This window comes from Gymnoscopelus braueri, assembly GCF_963280865.1.
Source record: "Gymnoscopelus braueri genome assembly, chromosome: 19".
NCBI lineage: Eukaryota > Metazoa > Chordata > Actinopteri > Myctophiformes > Myctophidae > Gymnoscopelus > Gymnoscopelus braueri.
The window spans coordinates 22,834,961-22,860,837 of record NC_137621.1 but is presented as its reverse complement, the minus strand read 5'-3'; the positions used below and the strand labels follow the sequence as shown (position 1 = coordinate 22,860,837).

General features: G+C 41.0%; 2 protein-coding genes across 5 annotated transcripts in view; both read left to right on the top strand.

Moving 5' to 3' along the window:
• Positions 1-3,621: 3,621 nt before the first annotated feature.
• Positions 3,622-13,893, top strand: LOC308073988 (heterogeneous nuclear ribonucleoprotein Q-like). 2 transcript variants are annotated; one of them, XM_080413294.1, is made up of 12 exons: positions 3,629-3,767; positions 5,555-5,714; positions 6,662-6,780; positions 7,887-7,994; positions 8,110-8,223; positions 8,737-8,913; positions 9,306-9,441; positions 10,233-10,438; positions 10,956-11,105; positions 11,204-11,325; positions 11,411-11,739; positions 12,408-13,893. In XM_080413294.1, exons 2-12 carry the CDS (start codon positions 5,567-5,569, stop codon positions 12,434-12,436), a joined length of 1,638 nt encoding a protein of 545 aa, XP_080269420.1. In that variant the 5' UTR covers positions 3,629-3,767; positions 5,555-5,566; the 3' UTR covers positions 12,437-13,893. The 2 variants fall into 2 exon arrangements, with proteins under 2 accessions (XP_080269421.1, XP_080269420.1); XM_080413295.1 differs by lacking the exon at positions 5,555-5,714 and having other exon boundaries at positions 3,622-3,767.
• Positions 13,894-14,351: 458 nt separating this feature from the next.
• Positions 14,352-25,877, top strand: part of LOC308073964 (sorting nexin-14-like) — a 32,644-nt gene continuing 21,118 nt past the window's right edge. For all 3 annotated transcript variants that reach the window (XM_080413266.1, XM_080413265.1, XM_080413264.1), the window contains exons 1-16: positions 14,352-14,763; positions 15,509-15,682; positions 16,332-16,452; positions 16,921-16,994; positions 19,333-19,411; positions 19,546-19,589; positions 19,687-19,774; positions 19,872-19,956; positions 20,453-20,609; positions 21,222-21,297; positions 21,578-21,622; positions 21,956-22,036; positions 22,176-22,290; positions 22,997-23,152; positions 23,410-23,534; positions 24,859-24,917. In XM_080413266.1, coding sequence (XP_080269392.1) covers positions 15,546-15,682; positions 16,332-16,452; positions 16,921-16,994; positions 19,333-19,411; positions 19,546-19,589; positions 19,687-19,774; positions 19,872-19,956; positions 20,453-20,609; positions 21,222-21,297; positions 21,578-21,622; positions 21,956-22,036; positions 22,176-22,290; positions 22,997-23,152; positions 23,410-23,534; positions 24,859-24,917 — 1,442 coding nt within the window. In that variant the 5' untranslated portion in view covers positions 14,352-14,763; positions 15,509-15,545. The remainder of the gene's footprint in view (positions 14,764-15,508; positions 15,683-16,331; positions 16,453-16,920; positions 16,995-19,332; positions 19,412-19,545; positions 19,590-19,686; positions 19,775-19,871; positions 19,957-20,452; positions 20,610-21,221; positions 21,298-21,577; positions 21,623-21,955; positions 22,037-22,175; positions 22,291-22,996; positions 23,153-23,409; positions 23,535-24,858; positions 24,918-25,877) is intronic.

The window sequence follows — 25,877 nt, the reverse complement described above, 5'->3', positions numbered from 1 at the left end:
GCGTGATGTTTGGATAAAATCTGTAGGAGTACTGTCAAGAAATGTGTTTTGCAAAAAGCGGCCTCCTGGTGGCGCTATAAAAGGCTAATTTGAAAAATTTGGGGCAGAGGTTCTGCTCTGGCATCCAGGGAGTGTGTGTGCACAGTTTCGCTGCGATCAAGCCAACGGTGCCGGAGATTAGCTGTACACAAAATGACAGAATGACGGACACACGGACGGACGGACGGACGGACACACACACACGGACGGACGGACGGACGGACAGGGGGCAAAACATACTCTCTCGCCATGCCTTTCGGCCTGGCGGAGACAATGAGGAGACTTGGATAAAAACGACTTTTTCTAAAACCTTGGAAATAAAGGGCAGCTTGGAGATGGGTCTGAAATTATTGTGGTCACTACTAGGGTCTAGACTTGTTTTTTTTAGGAGAGGTTGAACGGTAGCATGTTTAAAACTGGAGGGGACAACTCCAGTTCCATGACAGTTATTTATGATTGCCAGGGTGAGGGGGCAGATGGTGTCAAAAACCTCCTTAAAGAGGCGGGAGGGGATGACGTCAGAAGGACTGAAAGTGGATTTCAGGTGGGAGACCACTTCAGACAGAAGGGCGGATGACACTGGCTGAAAATGGTGGAGATGGTTGACTGAGTGGCTTATTATTGAGAGAGTTGAGACTGGGGGTGATATGGATGATCTGATGTTGTTTATTTTGTCCAGGAAGAACTTCAGAAAGGACTCACAGGACGCTGCGCTTGGGGCTGGGGTAGTGGTGGCAGATGAAACAGGGTTTAAGATGGAGTTGATTGTATTGAATAATATTTGTGGTCTGTGGGCATTTTTATTTATTAGATCTGCATAATATTGGGATTTAGCTGACTTTACGGATGCTTGGTAGGCCTTAAGGCAATTTCTGAGAATGTCATAGGAGACCTGTAATTTGTCCTTCTTCCATCTTCTTTCCGCACTCCTACAGGCTTGTCTGAGAGTGCGGTTGGTGTCGTTTAGCCAGGGGGTGCCAGCAGTGTCAGACTTTTTTCTAGTGAGTTTTTGAGGAGCTACACAGTCCAGAGTGTCAGTGCAGGTGGAGTTGAAAAGTGTAACTAAGGTTTCAGCATCCGTGCAAGAGGTGATGGCGTCAGATATGAGAGGTGAGTAGGTTGTGCTCTGCAGCCAAGTGTTGTTACTGCTTACGTCAATGCTGATATGTTTTTAGTCGAAGTGTTAATAGGATCATGAATAACTGTATATATTCTGATCTGTGTGACTGCTTTTTTTTAAGTAGATGAAAATTCTACACAGTAACAACAACTGGTGAACCAAAAGAAACGTTAAACTATGTTAAATCATTTTAAAAACGATTTTACATACTCTTTCTTTCTGTTTGTCTGTCTGCCTGTCTGTCTATCTACCTGAAAAGAAAAGAAAAACATGCATGTCAACATGCATCCAATATAAATATGAATGGAAGATTTAATACAGTCATAGGAAAATATTCGAAATATTCTGTAGTTACCTAGAGTATGCAAATGATGAAACGTTTAGTTTCTCACTCTGTCCCTCTAGCAGTTATTTTGTTATTAGTAGGCTACAGCAGAATAGTCTCAAATCCAGGAGGAGGGTGACACAGTGTGGCGAAAAGTGGATATATCAAGTTCCCTGCAAACATCAGGCTATATAATGTTCATTGTAAAAACGGGTGGGAGCACTACTTCAACTGTTTACAATACTCTCAATCTCAACTTTGTTACTGATTAGAAATGCTAACTAATTTAGACATATTTATCAAATAATTGGATGTAGGCTATTAAGTGGCATTGACATCAGCCTGCCTAGGGCCCTAGGCCTATAACTAAAAAACACCACGTGGATGCACCAAAATGTTGCATTATTTTAACTGGCATATTAAACTGACTTAATATGTATTATTAGTATATTACTATGGTTTGTTTGATTGATTGACTGAATACTTTATTAGCAGTTTGCCAAAGAAAAGCACAGGAAAGTACAGTTCAATACAAGGCCTGCTAAGAGGATTATACCTATTGCAAGCACGAGCCTATAGCTAGTTTCCATTGGGGTCCATGTGTACTCAATTAATCGAACTGGTCTTGCCAAAAGGTGATTTCTCAAGACAAGTAGTGATAGGCTGGCCGCTAGCCCAAACTATACACTCACACAGGCCGCCCGATAGAGTATTATCTATTCTAGTCTAAAGGTCGATCCTAATTTGAATTCAGAATTGCATTTCCATAAGCCTGCCAACATGGGAATTTGTCCGAGGCCAAGGCCCAAGGCCAGTCCTGAGAAGGGTTTCTCATCATTATTAAACTATAACACCTAAGACCTCCAACAGGAAGAGTGAAAGATAGCAGATGTACAAGCACACAATGCGTGAGGCGCTGTGAGCTTGTAGATCGGCTATTTTCACTACTTCTTAAACATTTGTTTTCTAATTTATGGAATTTCTAAGATTATTATTATTATTTTAAATGAAATTCTTTAGAAAAATCATAATTCATGACACATTTTGCTTTTTTAATGTTTTGGAAATAATAATAATAAAAAACAAAATGTATAGGAAACAAAAAATAAAGGGATATATATTTACTCGTGACCCATAAAAAGGTGTCGGCGACCCACAAATGTGTCCCGAGCCCCTGTTTGGGAAACAGTGATGTAAATCAATCACTGATCATACATTGACTGTTGGCTGTTGACCTTTTAAATTGTTGTTGTGCGCATAAAAACACTCCAGCAAACTTACACGTTTTTTCCTGACTGTACTATGGCCTGGGCGGCCATGCACAATGATGTTCCATATAGAATATACACAACAAACCATTGCTACAAAAATTCCTTCTTCAAAATATCTGATGAAATCCGAGTCTCTCTGTCTGACTGCTGTGTGCAGTATGCACCACTGTCCACTGTATATAGCTTAATTTATAACTCCATCGCTCGCCGAAAAAGAACGGATCTACAAGCTAGCAACACGTTGCATCGCAACGCGTTGTTATATCTGTAGATCTGTTCTTTTAGGCAAGCGACCACTGTTGCCATGTCTGCTTATTATAAGCCACTTTGGGCTTCTTTTTCTGTAAAGTTGCTTGTAAATATTGGTATTTGCGGGTTGCGGTTTTTGGGGGTTGTTTTTTAAGTGTAGTGGCTTATATTGTTCAAACCAGTGGTTCTCAAACATTTTCATGTCAAGGACCCCCAAATTAATGTATTTGTCTGCGGACCCGCATCTGAAAATATTTTATGCCAGGGACCCCCATACAAGATTTGTGATATGTAAATATTCCAAATTGTTTCAAATTGTCTACAAGATTAAAAATAAATGAGCAGATCTATAAGTTATACATATTATATTTTCAAATAGAATATAGGTTTAAAAGGTGCTCAATATAGTCCCTTGTTTTGGGCTTGTTTTCGTAGACCAGGTTGCTTATTTCCCTCACAAAATCTGGCAACACTGCGAGCGACGCCTTCGTACCGACGAAGTACAACTCCAGCCGATCCTACTCAGCTACTGTACGGTTAGAATGCATTACAAGGCGAGCAGCCCGTGCACGGGCGTCCAAGAAACCCCGTCGACGAGACAAAACTCGCGGCGTGAACGTGGCAGCCATTTTACATCCTCCCAAGTAGTGAATGACTGAAGCCGGACCAGTGCCGGGAGTTTTTACCACTTTTCTCTCATTAATTATCACATTTATCTTCCGAAATTATATCAACACCATACGAGTTGGTGATCCATCGGCAGGTATGACGGAATGCTCATTAATTGGTCACGTGGTTGTCGCTTAATTGCTTGGTAAAAAGTGTTGGGAAAGACCGAACCGTGCGGTGCTTGTTTCAAACAATGTGGTGAAACTGGTGGTTCATCCACACCGGCTTTTTGAAAATGGACTCTTCCTATGTGGCGGCACGTTGTGACAAAAACCACCCCGTCTTGCGAGCTTGGACATGCAGCATTCAAAGGCCTGGCTTTCATTATATTAAAGTTTTAGTAGTGTTATTGTCTACAAAACGACGTTATAACAACAATGGCCTCGGTGGCTTGAGGAGAGAGGGGAGAGGGGGAAAAAAAATCCCACATCGAATTAGCATGCTAACGCGAGCTAGCCTATTTTTGACAGATCGAGAAATTGACACGCTCATTGTCATTGTATGTGTGCTGTGCTGCTAACCCGTTAGCCCCGTGTTAGCTTAGCGAGGATTCCGCCCCCCCTCCACCCATCCCTTTTCAGACGTGTTTTATAGTTTGACGTGGGAATAGCAAAAAAAAAATCTAATGCCAACACGTTGATGGAAAACATCAAACGGGTCAGGTTTGTTATTGTCCTTCTGGATGGCATTGGTTTGTTTGGTGCAACGTTAGCTATGCAAACTAGCCAGCTAGCTAGCAGTCACTCCTTAACTTACATTACCATTAGATTCGCTTAATTCTCGCAAATCTAACGTGTTAAGTGGTGCGAGTGTTACATTTGACTTTATATCTTTTTTTTAAATCGACCATTCCAATATTTTCTTTTGACCATAATATTAAACACGTGCTGTCTTGGGAAATTTAGATTGATTAGCAAACAGTAATGTTAAGTTAGTTCCAAGGTGCTCGTTTGCATGTTATGTAGCGTTCTAGCTAACAGTAGCAGAGTTAGGCCAAAACACACTGGATGTTAGCCTTCCACGTTTTGTTCAGGCTAACGCGCTGTCAGCTTTATATGAATGGAAGGCGATCGGGATCCATGCTTTTCTGAACGGCCCAGTTAATGCATCGTGGTCTGAATGACAAGACTACACGTTAGCCGGTTTGCTGTTCATTGGCGTGATGCCCAGCTATTTAAGATTTAGTTGGTTATTATTTTGCAACGGTGTCAGTAGATGATAGTTCGGCGTACATGCTTGATGATAACTGGTCAGCCACCGGAAACTGGGGCTCAGTCGTTGAAGGAACACGTGTATCGGCTATCTAGCCAGTGCTGAAGTCAGCAATGGGAAGGTAAGCTAACATGTAATTTGGAGAGCAGACCAGGCCCCATGCTACACCAGCGGAAAGGGTTGGGAAAAGCAGCTTTACGTAGTGATCTCGACTCGGGTTTGTGCGAACTTCTTCACCAAAAACACAAGAGCGGGAGGAAATGCCACATGTGCAAGTGTAGTTTCATTTTTGACAGTTGAATCGAGAATTAAATGCAAAACGTGTGTATTCGTTGTGCACGTATTGACAGTTCCTTAACCGAACTGAGAGCTGCAATCTGAAGGGAACAGTGAAAAGTCACCTGATTGCAATGAATGTACCACATGGAGTCACTTGTCTTCTGCACATGTTAGCACCCCCTATGCATTACAGCAGACGTAAGAATACCGATAGATTAACAGATATGTTTCATATTGATTTGACTGTATTCGTGATTACAAACTGTCAAAGCATCCTTTGCACTGAGCACACAACTTTATTGCTTGACAAGTCTGAGACTGAACTCTCCTGAACGCATCCCAAGTCTTGCCCTTGACACAGGATTAATTTGGCTCATTGCATTTACACAGATTTCTGGAGACATGGCCACAGAACATATTAATGGAAATGGTCCAGAAGATCCAATGGACACCTCTGCTGCAGTTACCCATTCTGAGCACTTCCAGACTTTATTAGAAGCTGGTTTACCACAGAAAGTTGCTGAAAAACTAGATGAAATTTACATAGCAGGTAAGGCACAATGAATATCCCAGCATATTCATATACACAAATCTTTATTTCAAAGTATTGCATGTGCTGTCATTTTTTATCACCTTTATGAATGTGGGAATTGGGATCATCAAGCAACTTTTTGTGGTTTCCTACCAAAATGGGTACTGCAGTGCAACAAAAAATGAAAAAAGGGCATCATATAAAATGTGAATAATTTGAAAATGTGTAGTGTATAATTTTTCCCCCTCAAACTGTACTATGAGCTGTCCTGCTATTAAACCTTTGCATGCATCCTCTTGTAGTGAGATGAGCATAAGCATGTTGCTTGTAGCATCAGCTCAAGCTCAACTGTACGCTCTGAGGGCAGGTGGAATTTCAACTCCATTTTCGCTTAGGCCTACTTTCCCATCGATCTCGATAGTCTATAATTATTAACGGGGCGGGTTACAGTGGCTAAATTAGGGGTCAAATTGGGACTTGTTTAGGTACATGTTATATGTAGAAAAGTACTGGCCTGGTCTTTTCAGCCAGATGGGACCGAACCAGAAACAATGGCAGCAGCTGTCTGGTGTGTGCCTGCCTGGGACAGGTGACGGGCCCCTCCATAGAGCAGAATGCAGACAGGCTCATTAGAAGCTCCCAGCCACAGTACAGAGGAGCACAGGCATATCAAGTTACACCATCACATCTGTTGTGATTAGTTCTGCAAAAAAGTGTTTGTTGGAGGATAAAATGCAGCCTGACTACTGAATACATTCATATTTGAGGAGAGTAATCTGGCTCCTCATTCCTAACAAGCTTATATTGACACGTAACAGAAGAGATGACATATGTTTCCCATCGTTTCACTTGTACATGCACTGCTGCACTTAAATGACACAATGCAATGTCGCTTATCTGCATTTTTGCTTTCCTTATGTTTGTTTTCTATTTTTCTGTGTTCTCACCCCCCTTCCCACCTCCAGGTTTGGTGTCACACAGTGACTTAGATGACCGAGCAATTGAGGCTCTGAAGGAGTTCAACGAGGAAGGTGCTCTGCACGTCCTTTTGCAGTTCAAGGACAGCGACCTCTCACATGTTCAGGTATGTGCAACTCAGGGGTTTAAATATTGACTAGATGACAGAATATTGCATTCTGTTGTCCACTTAAGCGCTGCATGACTTTGTCTTTGTAATAACAATGGACAGTATGTCTGTTATAATATGGGTATATAATGATTAGATAGTGGTTGAACATTAATAGCTTTGAGCAATCATCGCAATCTCCTTATTTATAGGATGTATTACCAATAGGGATGTGATATTTAATTGATTTCTGATTTGATTTTTGATCAGTGCTCTAATGATTTTTAAAATACTATATCGAAAAACGTTTTTCTTTCATTTTTAATGGTCTATTCAAAAACATTATAAATTGGAAAAACTTTTCCAATATAGAACATTTTTAATTTTGAAAATAACTAGCTTCTGTACGGAAGAGGACACATTGTGCGTCTGTGCGAGTGCAGTGCATATCTGTGCGTGCTTAGAGGAGTTTTACGTTTCCTAAGTTTCTGCTGCTGGCAACTTGTTGAATGTGGGACAATTTTGACAAATTAGATGGAAAAACAGTGCAGTGCAACATCTGCAGCGTATAGTTTGTATATCTCATATCTATGTCTGACGTCCGTGATGCTAATTCACGCAATGTAACGTGTTGATCTGCACCATCGCATATAAATCAGGCTTTATGGATTTAGTGTTATCCATGACAATGACAAAACGTGGTGGATCAAACGGCAACTGCGCTATCGGCGGTAATACTTCCATATATGATGACCCATTCTTGGAGACGTCTCTCCGATGACAAGGAGGTGAAAGTCGGTTAGGAAAGAAACGCCTCCTTCTCAAAGCATTTAAATGATCTCCAAGCAGATTCATAGTTCAGACAAATCAAACTCTGTGAGTAAAAGATTGGGGGTTTTAGAAGCAAAAAATTGCCGTCCTATGCAGTTGTAGAAGATGCAGGATTTCAGCATTATTATAGTGAGCTGTGCTTTCTCCCGCCGCGAGGTGACCCTAATCGGTCACATCCCTTATTACTGTCTTGTATAATAAGGTGCTCTTCATGTTTAACTAAGAATTCATTACTAAACTATTGTGTAAATATTGCTCCACTGATCTAAAAAAAATCTGTTATGTTTTTACAGAACAAAAGTGCCTTTCTTTGTGGAGTTATGAAGACATACAGACAGCGTGAGAAACAAGGGACCAAAGTGTCAGACTCCAATAAAGGACCAGATGAGGCCAAAATCAAAGTATGGTTTGATGCCACAGTGACATGCGACAGAAATGTGATTGAAAACTTTGTGTTTCAGTTTTGGCATTGAAAAAAGGGTATATCTTTTAATTTCATCTCATGGCTCTATTCAGGCCCTGCTGGAGAGGACTGGTTACACACTTGATGTGACAACAGGCCAGAGGAAGTATGGAGGCCCCCCACCCGAGTCTGCCCACTCAGGGGCACAGCCCACCATCGGGACAGAGGTACGAGTGATCTCACCTGTATGTCCAGTCCTGTACCTTATTAAAGGGATAACTTCATGGACTTGTGTCCTTCTTTTATGCGACTGTTAAACACCTGATGAGTCAGACATTTAACGTCCTTGCTGTAGAATGATTCGGGGTAAAATTAGCGATTTTTCCCATAAGTGTCTCTGAGAGAGTAGAGACATTATTTTATGGTTCAGTGAATTAGGTGGTCAAGGAGCGTGTGTGTTTCAGCTCGGTATGCACACACCTATCTCGTAAACGAGCTGCTTATAACACTGAATTAACTTAAGTTAAAACTATTTTTGATTACCTGAGCAACTTTTTTTGTTTTAATATGGTGTACTAATGACATTTTTTACTGTAGTAACTACAACCAACACTAATAGTTCACCGGTAAGATCTGAATGGACAACTCGCATAATGACATTTCCTGTTTCTTTAAACCTCAACTTTTGAATTAGTTTTGCTTACGGTGATGTACGGTGATTTATTTTCTCTATCTGGCAGATATTCGTTGGCAAAATCCCTAGAGACCTTTTTGAAGATGAACTAGTTCCGCTGTTTGAGAAAGCAGGCCCCATCTGGGACCTTCGCCTGATGATGGACCCTCTAAGTGGCCTGAACAGAGGCTACGCCTTTGTCACCTTCTGCACTAAAGAAGCTGCGCAGGAGGCTGTCAAGCTGGTATGTGGCCTCCAAGAAACCTGGGCTGGAATAGAATGTCTTAAAAAATATTGTTTAGACACCATAATTGTTAAATTCTGAGTTACATTAGTTTCCCTTTTTAGATGGGATATTAGAGAAATAGAAATCATCATAAAGAGGGGGAAGGATATGCAACACAGGTCTCTAGCCAGAATCAAGCTGGGGACGTTGTAATTATGTGGTCAACAGCCTACCCTCTCACCTACCAGTATGCCCTCTGAAAATATCAGAAATTTACCGATGTATGCTACTACTTGTGGCTAACCAGCAAGTTGAATGGAAAATGTAACGTGGCTTTCTTTGAGAACTGTGACGTTCCCTCTGTTCCTCCTTCGGGCCCTCACTGTCTCGTTGTCCTCATCCTCCCACAGTGCAACAACAATGAAATTCGACCGGGCAAACACATCGGTGTGTGCATCTCTGTGGCCAATAATAGACTGTTTGTTGGCTCCATCCCCAAGAGTAAAACAAAAGATCAGATTGTGGAAGAATTTGCAAAAGTCACAGGTAAGGCAACATCGACTTTTTTGGGTTTACTTTTCCTTTTTGTTCTAAATGTTTAAATTGAAGGTTGAAAATGTATGTATTTAATGTATGAATTGATTGCACTGTAACTGCATTACAATTGTGACTTTATATTTAAGAGCCAGTGGTGGAAGTGGTTTGCGCTCATAATTCCGACATCCCACTACTCCGACTACGTGGCTTCCGCGTGCGGTTAGGGTTAGGTATAGGGTTTGTAACCGTCGGAAAGGCAACATGTCGGAAAGCCGACATGTAACCGGTGGAAGTAGTAGACTTAACTATAATATTTAACTGAAACACCATTTCCTCTTTGTGTCCAAATGATGATGATAATGACATAACTATCCTGGAGTAACTCTGGTTACAATGATAGCTTACCGCTAAGATCTGACTGGACACTATAGTCTGAAAACAGTAGAACTAATTACATGTTTTTGGTTCCTGGCAATTTAGAATATCTATCACCTGTGATCCAATTCAAAATAACTAATGTCTGGTTTTCATCAGTTTTTTCTCCCTGAATTGTAAATTGACTTCTCTGAAGTCTCTGTTTTTAAATATGCCATCTCTGTTCAAGACCGTCTTGAAACTCTCAAAAACGAAAGAAAATAGAAAATCTTTCTTGAGAATTTCTCCCTGACTTGAAAGGCAGACTGCCTACTGTGCCTAGTTAATGTATAAAAGGCTACTGTAGAATGCTTGCCATTCATCCAGAATGAATCCGCTTTAACTTTTTATTTTTCTTCTGCCTTCCCCTTTCCCCGTTTCTGCAGAGGGTCTAAATGATGTCATATTGTACCACCAGCCAGACGACAAGAAGAAGAACAGGGGCTTTTGCTTCCTGGAGTACGAGGACCACAAGACTGCAGCTCAGGCCCGTCGCCGGCTCATGAGCGGCAAGGTGAAGGTGTGGGGAAATGTGGTCACTGTGGAGTGGGCCGATCCCATAGAAGACCCTGATCCAGAAGTCATGGCCAAGGTGAGACCAGAGGTCATGGTGGTTGTTAGTCGTGGAATAAAGCCTTTTGCATTTGTATTGCTCATATTTCTTGAAGGGAACCATTGGGTTTAGAAGGGCTGATTTCCCTTTTTAAATTTGAATCAATTTAATGGACCACTTAAGTTCTTATTACTTGATTTAATAATAGTTTTTGCTGGTTTAAAGTAATGTAATTTTATAAAATGTATATGTAATTTTGCAATAGTTATCAATGTAACTGATAATAAAAAAACAAACAGATTAGAATATTTTGTCAATTAGTTCTTTTTGGGGGGAAAAGTTGGCTTATCTTATAAACAATAATCGTTGTTTAGTTAACAACATTTACTGTCATAAGGGGGGTTTCTTTCGTCTGATTCAATAAATGGAAAAACAAATTGATATAATAATTGCTAAGAAAATAATGGATGGTTGCACCGACCTCTAGTTTATCAAGTCTTTTGACCGTGAACCCCTCTTTTACAGCTGACCTCTAACATTGCATTTCCTTTCTCAGGTTAAGGTGCTGTTTGTGAGGAACCTAGCAAGTACTGTTACAGAGGAGATACTTGAAAAGGCCTTCAGTCAGTTTGGCAAGTTGGAGCGGGTGAAGAAATTGAAAGACTATGCCTTCATTCACTTTGAGGAAAGGGACGGTGCTGTGAAGGTACAGAGAAAAGGAATGATTGAACTCTGACTTAACGGTGATATTACAGTACTGTCCTTGGAACGTCTGAATGTCTCATTTATATTAATCTTTTGCAGGCTCTAGCCGATTTGAACGGCAAAGACCTGGAGGGAGAGCACATTGAAATAGTTTTTGCCAAGCCACCCGACCAGAAGAGGAAAGAGCGCAAAGCCCAGAGGCAAGCCGCTAAAACACAAATGTAAGCAAACATGTAACTAAGCTAAACAAGGCTTCAATTAATTCCAAATGGCACCATGTTGATCAGTATATATTTTCTCTCTCAGGTATGATGATTACTATTACTACGGTCCCCCACACATGCCTCCGCCTGCTAGAGGCCGAGGACGGGGGGGCCGAGGAGGCTACTCGTACCCACCTGATTATTATGGCTATGAAGACTATTACGATTACTATGGATACGATTACCATAACTACCGGGGCGGCTACGATGACCCTTATTATGGTTATGAGGACTTCCAGACTGCTGGGAGAGGACGAGGAGCCAGGGCAGGAGTCCGTGGAGGTGCCACCCAGAATAGGGGCCGCGGTGCTACCACCCCCAGGGGCCGAGTGGGCTTTTCCCAGCGAGGAGGCCCTGGAACAAGCAGCAGAGGTATACATAGTGAATTGAAAAACATATGCTGGGATGTGCTGTCAAGACACTGGAGTTCAGTTATAATGTAATCCAGTTTGGTTTAGATCTCTTAAATATTATGCATTGTTACAATTTGTCCCCTCTTATTTAGTGGAAAAGGAGATGAAAGCAGAAGGTTAAGTACAGACAGAATAGATAAAACAGTTGGTTGCTACCAGGGAGAAAACAACATAAACCATGTGAACACAGCATTGGAAGCATTGCTTTTAAAGTTGAAGGCATCTTCCACATGAGTGTCTAGGTGTGATTAGGTTTGCATTAATCAAAAACCTCAGAGCTATGTCGGCTTATTAATTATGTATACACTCCGAGCTTTAAATATGAAAAGGTACACCTGCCTATTATTGGCTTCATGACTAATCCCTGACAGGTGTCATCTTTCAGAGCTAGTACTCAAGTTGGCTTGCTCCATTTGCCAGCAGACAAGTCTGTCGGTACAGTAAACATTACAAAGAACCCTGCTGAGCTAGACGCTTGCAGTTTAGATATTGGTTTTGTTGTAAATATGATGGAATTTGATTAAACTGTCTTATCGTAGAATACGTTCTGACTGATGAGAGAATGGCAGACCAGTGTCTAATTTTTAGAATTCCGTTCTAATTTTATCCGTCTTCTGATTGGTCCAGCAGGGAAACGCGGCCGAGGGCGGTCCTGACCTGTCACAGTGAAGACTGACTTGCTGTGTGGGGTTACACCGTAAGCTGCAATGGATGTTGACAAAAAAAAACTCGACGAAAAGGTCCAATGATATTCCAGCCTTACAGAAGCATCTCCCCCCCCCCTTTTTTTTTATTATCAACTGCCACCTTAAAAAGATGACCGGAGGATTCTGAATACTTGCCACCGTTCCTTGCCCCAAGCCTCTGTACCTAGCCCCTGCACACTGTGCTACTATTGCCCCAACAATCTACCCCCGCCCTGTACCCCGAACATGCCATTTTTAAATAATTATTGAAGAATTTGCACTTTTTAAGTTTCTTAGGTTTGAAGTGGCTCAAAGGAGCTTGATGCTATTGTATATTTTTGTGCTAATCGCAATTTTTATTGTCGGAATATCCATGTTAATCTTAATCGTTTGATTTGGATGTTTGAAAGAGAACATTTGCAGGTTTTTAGGGTGTACCCACCTGGCATGGATAAGTCAGGCATTCCAGGAAAGTGGTTCTTTTCAGAACTTGTCTTTAAAGGGTTGGTTGACTACCTCAGTACAGAGGACTAAACTACCCGGCCTGTACTGTAAATAGGGAAACTATATTGATGAAAGCAGGGCTTGTTTTCATACAAAATATGCACAAGAGCAGCAGCGCAAAAAACGATGTACTTAATGTAATATAGTCATTTTAGCTGCGGCTCTGACACTGCAAACAGTCAAACTGGGCATGCAAAACAATCTCATATGATGAGCCTGAACAAGCCCTGCTTTTATCCTATTTTGAACTGAATTAGCCGCCTTGCTTCTTCAGATTATGTAGTTACTGGTTGTATAGTTTTTCGGAAAAATGTTACTTTTGTAAAGGCTTCAACATCACAGGGGCATCCAACTGCCTTTGATTAAAAAAAGCCCTGCAGTGTCCCTTTTTGCCACGTAATTCCAGTGGATTTGTGTTTTATATTAATACCAATAGAGCATTTTTTGAACGATGTCAGTAGAATTATGTAAAACACCCATCATAATCCAGTAACTGTCCCGATCATGTGTAATCTTGAATGACCCCTTACCACTTCTGTGTACAGCAACTGTAGTACTTCTATCAAGTGTATGTTGATTGATTACTGAATTGCCATATTGCCCAGCCAGCGCATGTGTGCCTATCAGCTGTTGAGATTTGGTGAGGGATCAGTCATTTTGTGGTAGAAGGGATACTGCAGAGAATGATTTGTATTTCCATGTATAGCAAAAGGAAACTGTGCTATTCAATCCCCCGGTTTTGTATACAGTTAACTCCCTCTTCAATAAAATCATTACAACCACCTTTTGAAAAAAAGATGTTAGCAGTTTTAAAATATTGTTGGTGGCCAACAACATTTTTTGCATTCCTGCAAATAAATTGTTTTATACTGTAAAATGGAGGTGAGTGTAACTTATTTTTGTAATAAAGTTTTTGATTTCTATCTGTGTCTTACTGTTTGGATGGATGACATCTTCCTGAGAAGCAAATACTTGACTTCTATTTTACAATGTATGGTTTGAAAGAATGGATTAATTGAAGTAAAATACACAACACATAGGCTACTAAAGAGATGCCTTTTGATTGGGAAAAAAAATAATCCTTGGACGAATTTATTTCCTCAATTCTAACTCCGCCTCAGTAGGCCAGTGAGTGACAGTATACAAATAGAACCAAATGGATCCATACTGTCAAGAGTTGAGAGAGGTCCTTGACATTTTAAAGTTTGAGAACCACTGCAGTAGACTATGATGCCTATTATATTGAGTCTAAAATACACCTGCTGTTAAAGCCACGCATTGGAGGACCGAGGAAGGATCCCTGTGGGTGAGGGATTCCTGTTACCGTCTGGGTCTGAGAGCATCGCATCATATCGCTGCGTGGTGAGGAGCGGAGGTGACATCATGCGTCTCCTAACGCCGAGAACTAGAACAAGCACGCATTGCTCCAGTTCGCAGACACATGACGTTTTGGAGCACAGACAGTGGCCATCCATCGTACACAACAATTATAGTCCAATCGACATAAAGACGATGTTGGATCATTTCCACGCTAATCCGGTTTTGAGTCGACGGACAGCAGCTGTATGATCCATCGTCAGTCCGGCTGGTTGGCTATACAACATAGACCGTAAAATAGAATGGACAAAGTGACGTCATTGATTTCTAAAGACCCTTTTTGAAGCCTGTTTTTTTCAGCGATTGCTATACGACCAATGAGGCTGCGTGATTAATTAGAGATGTCACTGCTTGCTAGGCTACATAAACGGTGAAATGACCCAACAGATCGGTGAATGTGTCCACCAGTCGTCATGGTAAGTGCTGGAGAAGATCAATGCATTTAAATGAATGTGTTGTCTACTTGGTAAATATTATCTCGACTCGGGATGGGAAATTTCAAGACGGCAGCTGTCTATCGTTGGCTATTATGTTCAGTGTTGCCATGTCTGCTTATTATAAGCGACTAAGGGCTTGTTTTTCTGTAAAGTTTCTTGTAAATATTGGTAGTTTGCGGTTTGCGTTTTTTTTTGGGCTTATTTCTAAAGTGTACTTGCTTATTTGGGCTTGCATCCTAAGGGCATTCTACCTATGAGGGCGGATTCTGCCAATGCATTTCAAAGGGAATGGAGCGTTATTTTGCAGAAATCCGCAAATGGCAGCAAACAGCTCCATTCCCATTGAAATGCATTGGCAGAATCCGCCCTTATATGTAGAATGAAAGTGCGTTGTGACCGTACGTGCTGTTGTTTAAACCAGTGGTTCATTTTCAAGGACCCCCAAATGAATATGTATTTGTCTGCGGCCCCCCCATCTGAAAACATTTTATGCCAGGGACCCCCGCATACAAGATTTTTGTGAAAATAGTCGATGTATTATATTTAAAGGGCTTGCTTCTTTTGGGCTTGTTTGCATAGACCCTGGTTGCTTGTTTCTCTCGCAAAATCTGGCAACACTGGCTATAACGTCGCAGACAGTAGCTGTATGTATGTATGTATGTACGTACGCACGCCCTTACTGATGGATGCAGCGGGACGTTTCCCCTTTCATTGTACACTGCAGTAACAGATGAATGACACAGTGACACAGAGCCGTGACAATGGGATCCATCCGAGTTTACCTGCAGAAGATGAGACACAGGCTGAAGCTGGACCTGCTCAGAGAGCTGGGCCGCCAGTACCCTCTGTTCTCCCTTCTGTTACTGGTCCTGCTGCTGACCACTGTCCTGTTAAACAGGTAGGCTTCTGTTACTGGTCCTGCTGCTGACCACCGTCCTGTTAAACAGGTAGGCTTCTGTTACTGGTCCTGCTGCTGGCCACTGTCCTGTTAAACAGGTAGGCTTCTGTTACTGGTCCTGCTGCTGGCCACTGTCCTGTTAAACAGGTAGGCTTCTGTTACTGGTCCTGCTGCTGGCCACTGTCCTGTTAAACAGGTAGGCTTCTGTTACTGGTCCTGCTGCTGGCCACTGTCCTGTTAAACAGGTAGGCTTCTGTTACTGGTCCTGCTGCTGGCCACTGTCCTGTTATTACAGGTAGGCTTCTGTTACTGGTTCTGCTGCTGGCCACTGTCCTGTTAAACTGGTAGGCTTCTGTTACTGGTTCTACTGCTGGCCACTGTCCTGTTAAACAGGTAGGCTAGTAATAGCTGTTACTGGTTCTGCTGCTGGCCACTGTTCTGTTAAACAGGTAGGCACACGTGTCCTGCTTGTAGAACTGCTATTTTCACTAGTTTGGTCCCGGTCAAGCGTCTAATTTCTCTTTTGGGTCTTGAGCTAAAACGTGTGGGAACCACTGGCCTATAGCATCTTAATTGTAGCCAATAATGTTCATTGCTATAGTTTCCTTTTAGACAACTGCATCATACAGTATTTTCCATGTGTTCACAGATATATACACATTATTATGGTATTTTGGTCCTTTCTGGCTGGCGTTGTGACTTTCTACTGCTCTTTGGGACCTGAGTCATTGCTACCCAACTTTTTAGTGTCCATCAAGCCAAAGATTAAGGTGGGTCAAAGATCACTGATGGAGGTATTTGTGAATGAGTAGCTAAACCTACCGGTAATATAATGTCATTCATTACAATGAATGGTGTAATAGTGATGATAACTGAGGATGACTGTGATCTTATAGGATCCTGTAAATGCAGGCAACTGCTGGCATTGGTTGTTGTTTTTTCAAGTTCAAGGTACTTTATTGCCACATGCATGCATACAATAAAGCTGGGGGTATAGAAATGTTGCAGGCGATAAAAATATTTTTCTCCAAGGTCTACGGTTTCTCTGTCCAAACAGAGTGAAAAAACAGATACAAAAAAAGATCAAATAAAAATAAGTAAGGATAAAACAAAGGCAGGAATAGCCTATAAATAACTCAAACTAGAACAATCTCTCTCTCTCTCTGTCTAATGTGGAAATCTAAATGACTCTATCTTCTGAGCTGGGTTCTGACTTAATTTACTTTCTCGTGTATCAGTTATACCAACAGGAGCTGTTTCCACTGGGTCACAGTTGTGCTGTTTGTGGAAAAATCAAATGCAAAAGGCACAGGTAAGTCACCTGTCTGTGTTACATGCTGTGAGGGTAGCTGCTTGCTTGGAGCAGGGATGCATTGGTCATAGGACGTGGTAACACGCCGTGCAACCCCTTTTTTTGAGCAGGAGTACGCACACGCATCGATTTAAAACAACCCTTAATTCACACCTCAACAAAGTTTACAAAGGCTCCCCAAAGTTTACAAAGGCTCCTGCTGGTGTGAGCCTCCCAGGCTCACACCAGCATGAATTAACATAGGAATGAGCCTAGATGCATATCAATTATCCATTGTGTGACCTGTAGTGTAGGTGTTAAGCGACATGCGCGTGACGTCTTTAAAATAGCGTCCCACCACTAACAAAATCACCAATATACAACACTGGCTGGAAGGAAGGTATAGTTCAGGGGTGGGCAACATTTTCTGGCACAAGTTCTAGGCAAGGCAAGGCATTTTATTTATATAGCACCTTTCATACACCAGGTCAACTCAAAATACTCCACAGAATAAAAACATTATTAACCAAACGAACCCTATTTCAAGTCGTTAATATACAATTTACAATTAAAAGTGCAGTGGTAAAGAAAAAATAATTATAAAAATGAAATACAAAAGCACAGCAAATACTCCCACATTTTGATGCAACAAATATATACATATATATTTTTAAGACAGTAGGCAGTGTAAAATAAATTTGTTTTTCTTTGTCTTAAAAAGGCTAGAGTGGGGGCTTGCTTAATATTATCTGGGAGGTTATTCCATGTCTTTGGCGCATGATAACGAAATGCTGCTTCACCGTGTTTTGTTCAAACTCCTGGGACAACCAGTAGGACAGCCCCAGATGTCCTGTAAGGGTCCTAAAGGGTTCATATGGCACAAGCATTTCTGAGATGTAGTTTGGCCCAGAACCACAGAGTAACGAGACAAGACTAGTAGCCTGCGTAAGGATTTTAGGACTGGTGTAATGTGAGTAAACCTTTAGCTTAATATAAAGGAAAGATTCTGAAAAAAGTGTCATACACATTAAACAGCAGTGATGAAATTCTGGATCTTTTAACAAACTGATAACAGCACTTGATCCAGTTTCATGTACAGTATGGTTGAGATTTCAGTTCCTTCTTTAGTTTTCTCTGTTCACTGTCAGTTGGAAAAGTCTTGCCAAATGATATGTGGTTTGTCCGAAAGTGTCTTTCCAAGTTCCCTTTCTTTGGCATCGCTTTGCAGTTACTGCCGATGAGACAAATACATTTTCCATTTGACATGAAGAAACAATTATTCTCTTCCCATTCTTTGTGGACATTTTTCGTCCGTTTCTCATGGCGTATGTTCCCGAACTCATTCTCAATACGGTTGACTTGTCTCGTCTCAGTAGCTGTGGTTGAAAACTAGTATTAGCCGAGTAATAAACGGGTAACACACCTGGAACATTTATATGCTAAGAGGGTCACTCCTGCGTTAATTCACACTGCCTGTGACGCTCACCTGGTATGATTTGTTGGGGTTCACATTCAAACCAGCCTGAAAACCAGCTTCGCAATCGACCAAAAAGCTCTTCGGGATCGACTGGTCTATCTTAAAGACATGGTTTCCCACCCCTGGTATAGTTGATGATATGGCAGAAATACTTTGGTAATCATTGTTGTTATGGCTCAGCCGAAATATATATCAGATTAACTTAATTTATCCTCCATGGTAAGTGGATCACTCATGCAGCAACACATATTTTATATATAAATGATAATAATATAGAAGTCATAGATGATGATACAAATTCAATCAAGATTAAAAAAAAACTTTTAATGCAGTTTCTACTGGGTTGAACTGCGTTGGTAATCTCTTTTACAAGGGAGACCTGGCCAAGAAATCAAACAAGCAGGGATTACTAACATAAAATACAATAAAGCACAAAACTAAAACTCAAATTTCACATTGATATAAGCTCAATAAAACACAGCTGAAGACCTCAGTTTGTAAGGTGTAGTAATCCCTTAAAATCACCCAAAGGGATTAAGTGCTCCAGTTTAATGTCTTTCTGGAGCTGATTCCGGGATCATGGAGCATACAAACTAAAAGCCATCCTCCCAAATTATGTGGACAATGAGGGACAGTAAAAATTGCAGAATCAGTACTTATAGTTTTATGGGTCATTTCATTCCGTATTGATTACTTTAATGCTCAAATGCTCCTGTCAGAGTTGAGCCACAAGACAGCCCTTGATGTTACACTCCCCTCTAGTGTTCATAAAATATATTGGAGCAACTACTCTTTTCTGTTGGTGACAGTATGAATGTGATTTTAGTATATTCTAAATACTGAGTAATGAATATAACATATATTGCTATTATGTTTTAACAGACCAACTTTATTGCTGGAGAATTATCAGCCATGGCTTGATCTGAAAGTTCCCTCAAAGGTGGATGCCTCTCTTTCAGAGGTAGCTGGTCACATCAAATCATTATTATTTTTTATATAAATATATATTGTGCACATACTGTATGTATATATGTATTTTTCAATTGTGCTAATATAGTCAGATTTAAAGGCTATTTCTGCTTTTTTCTTGTAAAGATTCTGGAGTTGGTTCTGGAAAACTTTGTATATCCTTGGTATAGGTAAGTGATCTAAGTATGATCCTGTATTATTATTATTATTATTATGCATTTCCCGTATTTGTTAGAAACAACTCATTTAGGCAGTGTTTATTTGCAGGGACATGACAGATGATGAGGCATTCGTCGATGAGTTGAGAGTGACTTTGCGCTTCGTTGCGGCTGTGTTGGTCCGTCGTACCCAAAAGGTAACAAACGCTCCATGGGATCTATAGGTCAGATTTACGCTGATGACTGACCAAAAACACGGAGGCTTCGTAATGGAGAACATTATGTTCCTTTCAGGTTGATGTGGCCTCTCTCATCACACAAAAGCTGCTTAAAGTTTCCATGAAACACATTGAAATAATCAGCAAAGCAAGGCAAAAAGGTAGAACAAATTTGCATCTTCAACTCTAAGTTGTCTCTAGTCTAGAACATTGGTTCTCAAAGTGGGGTCCGGGGACCCCCAGGGGTACTTGAGGGGGTTCCAGGGGGTACCCAGCAAAAAGTGTTAATATAGCATCACAATAATTATGACCTTTTATACTTTGGCTATTCAAAAATAGCAGATCTACAAGCTCATAGCGCGGCACCGAGTGCCGCGCTATGAGCTTGTAGATCTGCTATTTTTGAAAAATCGTGAAAATGTGTGCCAACCTTTGAATATATATATATTTTTTAAGTGATCATTTGTTGCTCAAATCTTTGCTTCTGCGGGTCCCTGGAACAAAATATTTGAGATGGGGGTCCGCGGCCAGATACATGTCATTTTGGGGGTCCTTGGCATGAAAAAGTTTGAGAACCACTGGTCTAGAATACTGTAAAGAAAAAAAGAAAAAAGAGAGAGAATACTGAATTTGCCTACTGTCTTTCTCTCTCTGCAGTAAAAAATGCAGAGTATCTTCAGCAAGCTGCTCTGGAGGAATATGGTCCTGATCTCCATGTAGCTCTCCGCAGTCGCAGAGATGAGCTTCTCTACCTCAGGAAGCTGACAGAGTTGCTATTCCCGTACATTCTGCCACCCAAGGCTTCAGACTGCAGGTATTGGGTGACAAGGACAATGTGACACCCATTGCCCACAGGTTTCTGTCAAAATGATTCACATTACCAGGGTTAAATGTGTAAAGAAAAAACTGAGGGGGGGGGGGCATTTTCTTTATGCTACATTCTTCATCGTATAACAAATAGCAAAAGATCTACAAGCTGTTGTAGATCGGCTAGTTTTTAATTAAAAAAAAGTAAAACTTTGAATTATTATTATTATTAGGGATACCAGGGATAATGTGATTAATGTGTTATATTTAATTAAATTGTTAAATTGTGATTTTATCAAACATATCACACCAGACAGTATATTGCTCAAAAGGAAATGCATGTATGTAATTCAGTCTGACCAACAGCAGGGATAAAACATATCCCCACCATTGATAGAAATGTCCAGAGAGGGGGGGGGGGGTGTATAAAAAGCAGAGGCATGGATCTCCCCCATCAACCCCCGTTAATCAAACCCTGCACATCAATCACAACATCAACACACAGACGCGCTGTCTCAAATTCTGATACCGTGGACTCTGGAAGAATAGATAAGAGTTCTTCTTTCCTCTTTCCCTTTTGCATCCCCCATTTTCTGCTTTATCCATCTGCTACTCTTAGATCTCTCACTCTGCTGATAAGAGAAGTCTTGGCTGGCTCTGTCTTCCTTCCCGCCATGGATTACTTGGCTGATCCTGTGAGTGTAGACATAATTATTAAAGACTTATTTTCGGATGCAGTTTGGGTGTAGTCTCAAACTGATATCAACTGAGGTTCTCGGTTGATATCGCTTCTCTCAGACCAATTTTTAAAACCAGCCCTTTGGTAGTTTGCACCATGTTAGTAGAAATAACCCAAATGCAATCCCTAGTGACTGTGGATTTGTTTCAGCTAGGACTGCACCTCCTCCAGAGCATGATTTTACATGATTCAATATGATTTTTGTGAAATTGTTTGTTGGTGTTATACAATTTCAGGACACAGCAAATCATTTGATTCTCCTATTCATCGACAACTCGCCTGTAAGTTTTTATGTTGAACAGTATATGGATGAATGTATTGTCAGCTGTCGGGTGGATGTCCAAAAACTATTTTTTTGTTCAAATGGATCCAATGTAGTTATTATTGAGTCACAAGCTCTTATTAATACTTTTCATTTATTAAATATTTATCAAATCCACAGACTGACTTAACCACTTTCATTCAAATTCTTTTGAAAATAGGGAAAATAGGGAAATATGACAAGGTTTCTGCCCGACAGCAACGATAATTATAATTCTAATATTTCTGTTGCCAGATTTAAAATAGGTGTGATTAAAACTACCACGTTCCCCCTCATTTGTTGTGTTTTTTAGCCTGAGGAAGCCACAGAGCCAACTTCAACTTGGGTACCTTTCCTGCAAAAGTACGCCGATGCTCGCTACAACAAACCCTCTGTGAGTAGAGTACCTCCTCCAGTGCACCGGGTTGAACTAACCGATTACCCCTCCCCATCTCACACCTGAATGGATTTAGGAAAGATTTGGATGAACAGACCCAGATGTCTTTCTCTTCAACTCTTCACCCCGCTCTCAGGTGCTGAAGTTGGAGTTGAAGGAGATCAGAGAGCAGCAAGATCTGCTGTTCCGCTTCATGAACTTCCTGAAACAGGAGGGGGCTGTCCATGTGCTCCAGTTCTGCCTCACTGTCGGTACAAGAAATCCTCCATTTCCCTAAAACACACAATGATTTGTTCTCTTTTGCTCTCTTGACAAACAGCAGAGGAGGAGGTATTTTAAGGTTACTTCCATACCAGAAGAGGCGAGCAGAAAGCTCACATCTAACTTGCATCTAAATGCTGAACCCTAGCGTCCCTATTCTTAGGCGAACATTTGTCCAAAATAGTTGATATACAACAAGCTGACAACGAGGCTGCATCGCGCTACGTTTTCAATTTACAAAAGGTCTCCATGTGATCGTAACCATCTTAAAGCCTATACTGTCTGATTCATTGACCGAGGTCCCCCAGGGCTCTATACTAGAATCCCCCCCTTTTCCCCTCTACACCAAATCTCTTCACAGAAAATAACTGATCTATAAGCCCACAATGCGTAATGTTGCTACACGATGTGAACTTGTAGATCTGCTATGTTCGCTGAATATTTGCTGAATGTTCGGCAATTATGACATGCCCAGAATAGGGTTGCTAATGTTCATGTGGTTAAAAACCAACTTCGCTAATTCTGTTCCAGCACATAAGTTGTCAACACATAGAATGCATTGGGAAGAGTTTTGGCATATTTTCACATCCTAGCCCTTTATTGGTCATAGACGTCACCCCACTGATTTGAAGTTTTGCTGTTCTTAGAACAATGAGCTTGGCTAGTCTGACTGGCCTGACCTGCTGTCCTTTTCAGAGGAATTCAACGATAAGATACTGTGTCCTGAGCTAACGGACTCGGAGAAGCTGATGCTTCATGAGGAGGTGAAGAAGATCTACGAGACCTATTGTTTGGACGAGAGCATCGACAAGATCCGCTTTGACCCCTTCATAGTGGAAGAAATACGCAACAGTATGTTGAAAGGATTACCCTTCCCTCAGACTTACACATAGACTGCTGTACACGTTTTCGCAACGTGAATAAGCAGATATATATATATATACTATATAGATCAGTATGACACACTGTCCGCCCTGTGTCATGGTTAATGACCTGCTTTACTTCTGTGAAGAGCTGTTGGCATTGTTAAATTCCTAGAACATACATGTATGTCATAAAGCAATAAAGTGTGTTTCCAATTCTGATTTTGTGTATGTGCTTCTCCCCAGTTGCTGAGGGCCCATATGAAGAAGTGGTGAAACTCCAAACCATGAGGTGTTTATTTGAGGCCTATGAGCATGTCCTGTCTCTCCTGGAGAACGTTTTCACCCCCATGTTCTGCCACAGTGATGAGGTCAGCATCTATGCTTAATGAGAACTCATTTGCTTCACATGTTTTCCCCAGTTGAAGGCATCTGTCATGGACATTGAACTCAAAAGAAAATCCCTTTCCATTTTGGTTAATTATTTGGCTTTACCAAATGTGTTTAACCACTTATGCCCTATTTTATACTTTCAATATTTCTTTAAACTAACCAATAGCCAGCTCACAACGCATCATGATATCTTCACTATATTTGAAAAATCTTGAAATTTTTGGAAAACCTTTGAAAGTTTTGGCTTTGGCATGCCCACAATAGGGACACCAGGTTGAATGTGGTTAAAATGTATTTTTTATTCTGCACTTTATTTTCATTGTGCTACTCATAAACTATAAGACTACTAGACTCTACTTGGTAAACAGGCACTAAAGGAGTGATTTGGATTTCAAGCTCTCTTGCACAATTCTCCTCTGATCTCTCCGCCACCAACTGCTTCCAACCATGTCATCAATACCGGTCACACACTGCTGGCCAATGGCCTTGCCCTGGCATCATGCCAAGCTGCCAACCTGAATTTCACCCCTCACAAGTTCCCTCATTGAATACAGCTGGGCAGCCCAGAGCCCAGTGAACAGCCATTGTCCACTGCGGGCCACCGCCTTGCATGAATAGTGTGTCTGGAAAGTAGTGATATTCTGGATTGCATTGTTTCTGTGGTGCATTTATCAGTGGTGCTGATGCAGCTTAGCTTTGATGTGTTCTAAATAAGGTTGACCTAAGCCTCTCTGCGGGGTCCAAACCGAACTGCCCTCACCGCCTCTACTAAAAACCCTTTCTGCTTTCTCTATTAGTCCTTGTTGATACAGTTATGAGATGAGATAGAGTTTTTTTTACCAATTGTGCATACTGCATACATTATTTACTAAGTGTTGTTCTATTATTACTGACTACAGGCCAGTATTTGTATATGGAGGGAGTGACTGCTTTGAACATTAGGTGTTGGGGGAAACCCTTCCTGTTGTTAGTACATACCTGCCATAATTAGGTTTTGAAAAAGAGGCTATAGCTATTAGCTCCATAATAAAACCTTCACCAAAGATGAATGGAATAAATACATGTTCAAGTAAAATAACTTTGAGTTTGTTTTAAATTCATAGCTCACAATAAAATACATATAAATACGTACACAAAAAGAACGCATATCAGGCAGGGTTTTGCGCATGCCTGAACAGGAGTACCTATTTGGAACATAGCGGAAGAAAGTGTTAGAAATAGGGAGGGTCCTGTGAGAAGCAGGAGTGTTGGTACAGTATGTTGTTAGTATGGATGATGTTCTCTTTCCATGTCCTTCTGCAGTACTTCCGCCAACTTCTGCGAGGGGCTGAGTCTCCTGCCAGGAACTCCAGGATGAGCAGGTGGGTGCCATTGTGTGTGTGTGTGTGTGTGTGTGTGTGTGTGTGTGTGTGTGTGTGTGTGTGTGTGTGTGTGTGTGTGTGTGTGTGTGTGTGTGTGTGTGTGTGTGTGTGTGTGTGTGTGTGTGTGTGTGTGTGTGTCTGTGTGTGTGTCTGTGTGATCTGTGTGTGTCTGTGAGCGCGTGTGTACATGCGTGCGTGCATGTGTGTATCTGACCATGTTGAAAAGAAACATCCCACAATGTGTAATATTCACCAGTGTGTTTGTGTAGTTAAAGGTAGGGTAAGTGATTTACTTTGGTTAAAATAAGTGTTAAATAGCTCTATATTCTGATAGTACTCATTGCGATAGAGTGTTCAGTAAAAGGAGTCTCCCATGTCTCTCCAGCTCTTTATTAAACAGAAAATGCATTTTCCTACCTGAAAATGTACTATATTCTGTTTAAGAGCTGGAGAGACCCCTGTGACCGAAGAAACGCTCTGTAGCAATGATTGCTATCAGAATAGTACTTTAACCTTTTTAACAAAACCAAACAATATCACTTACCCTACCTTTAACTGACAACAAGGTACAGATAAGCTTTGTGATTTTCCATTAAGCCCTGTTTTATACATAAAATGATCAAAAACAGGTGATCTGTAACCCCATAAGCCGTCATAATGCGACGCGTTGTGCCTATAATGACCAAAAAAAATAGGGATGCCAAGTTGAAAGTGGTTAAAGGGGGTGTAAGTGATTTTATTTTGTTAAAATAAATGTCAACTACAGTATATATTCCCATAATAATAATAGTTTCATCCAATCAGGAGAGATAGCTCATACAGGTTAAACAAGTGAAATTGGAAGTGATGATTGAAAGTTGGTTCCTTCCTTTTCTTTATGTAAAGCGATTTTGGGTATCTAGAAAAGCGCTATATAAATCTGAGCTATTATTATTATTATGAAAAAAAAATGAGCAGTTT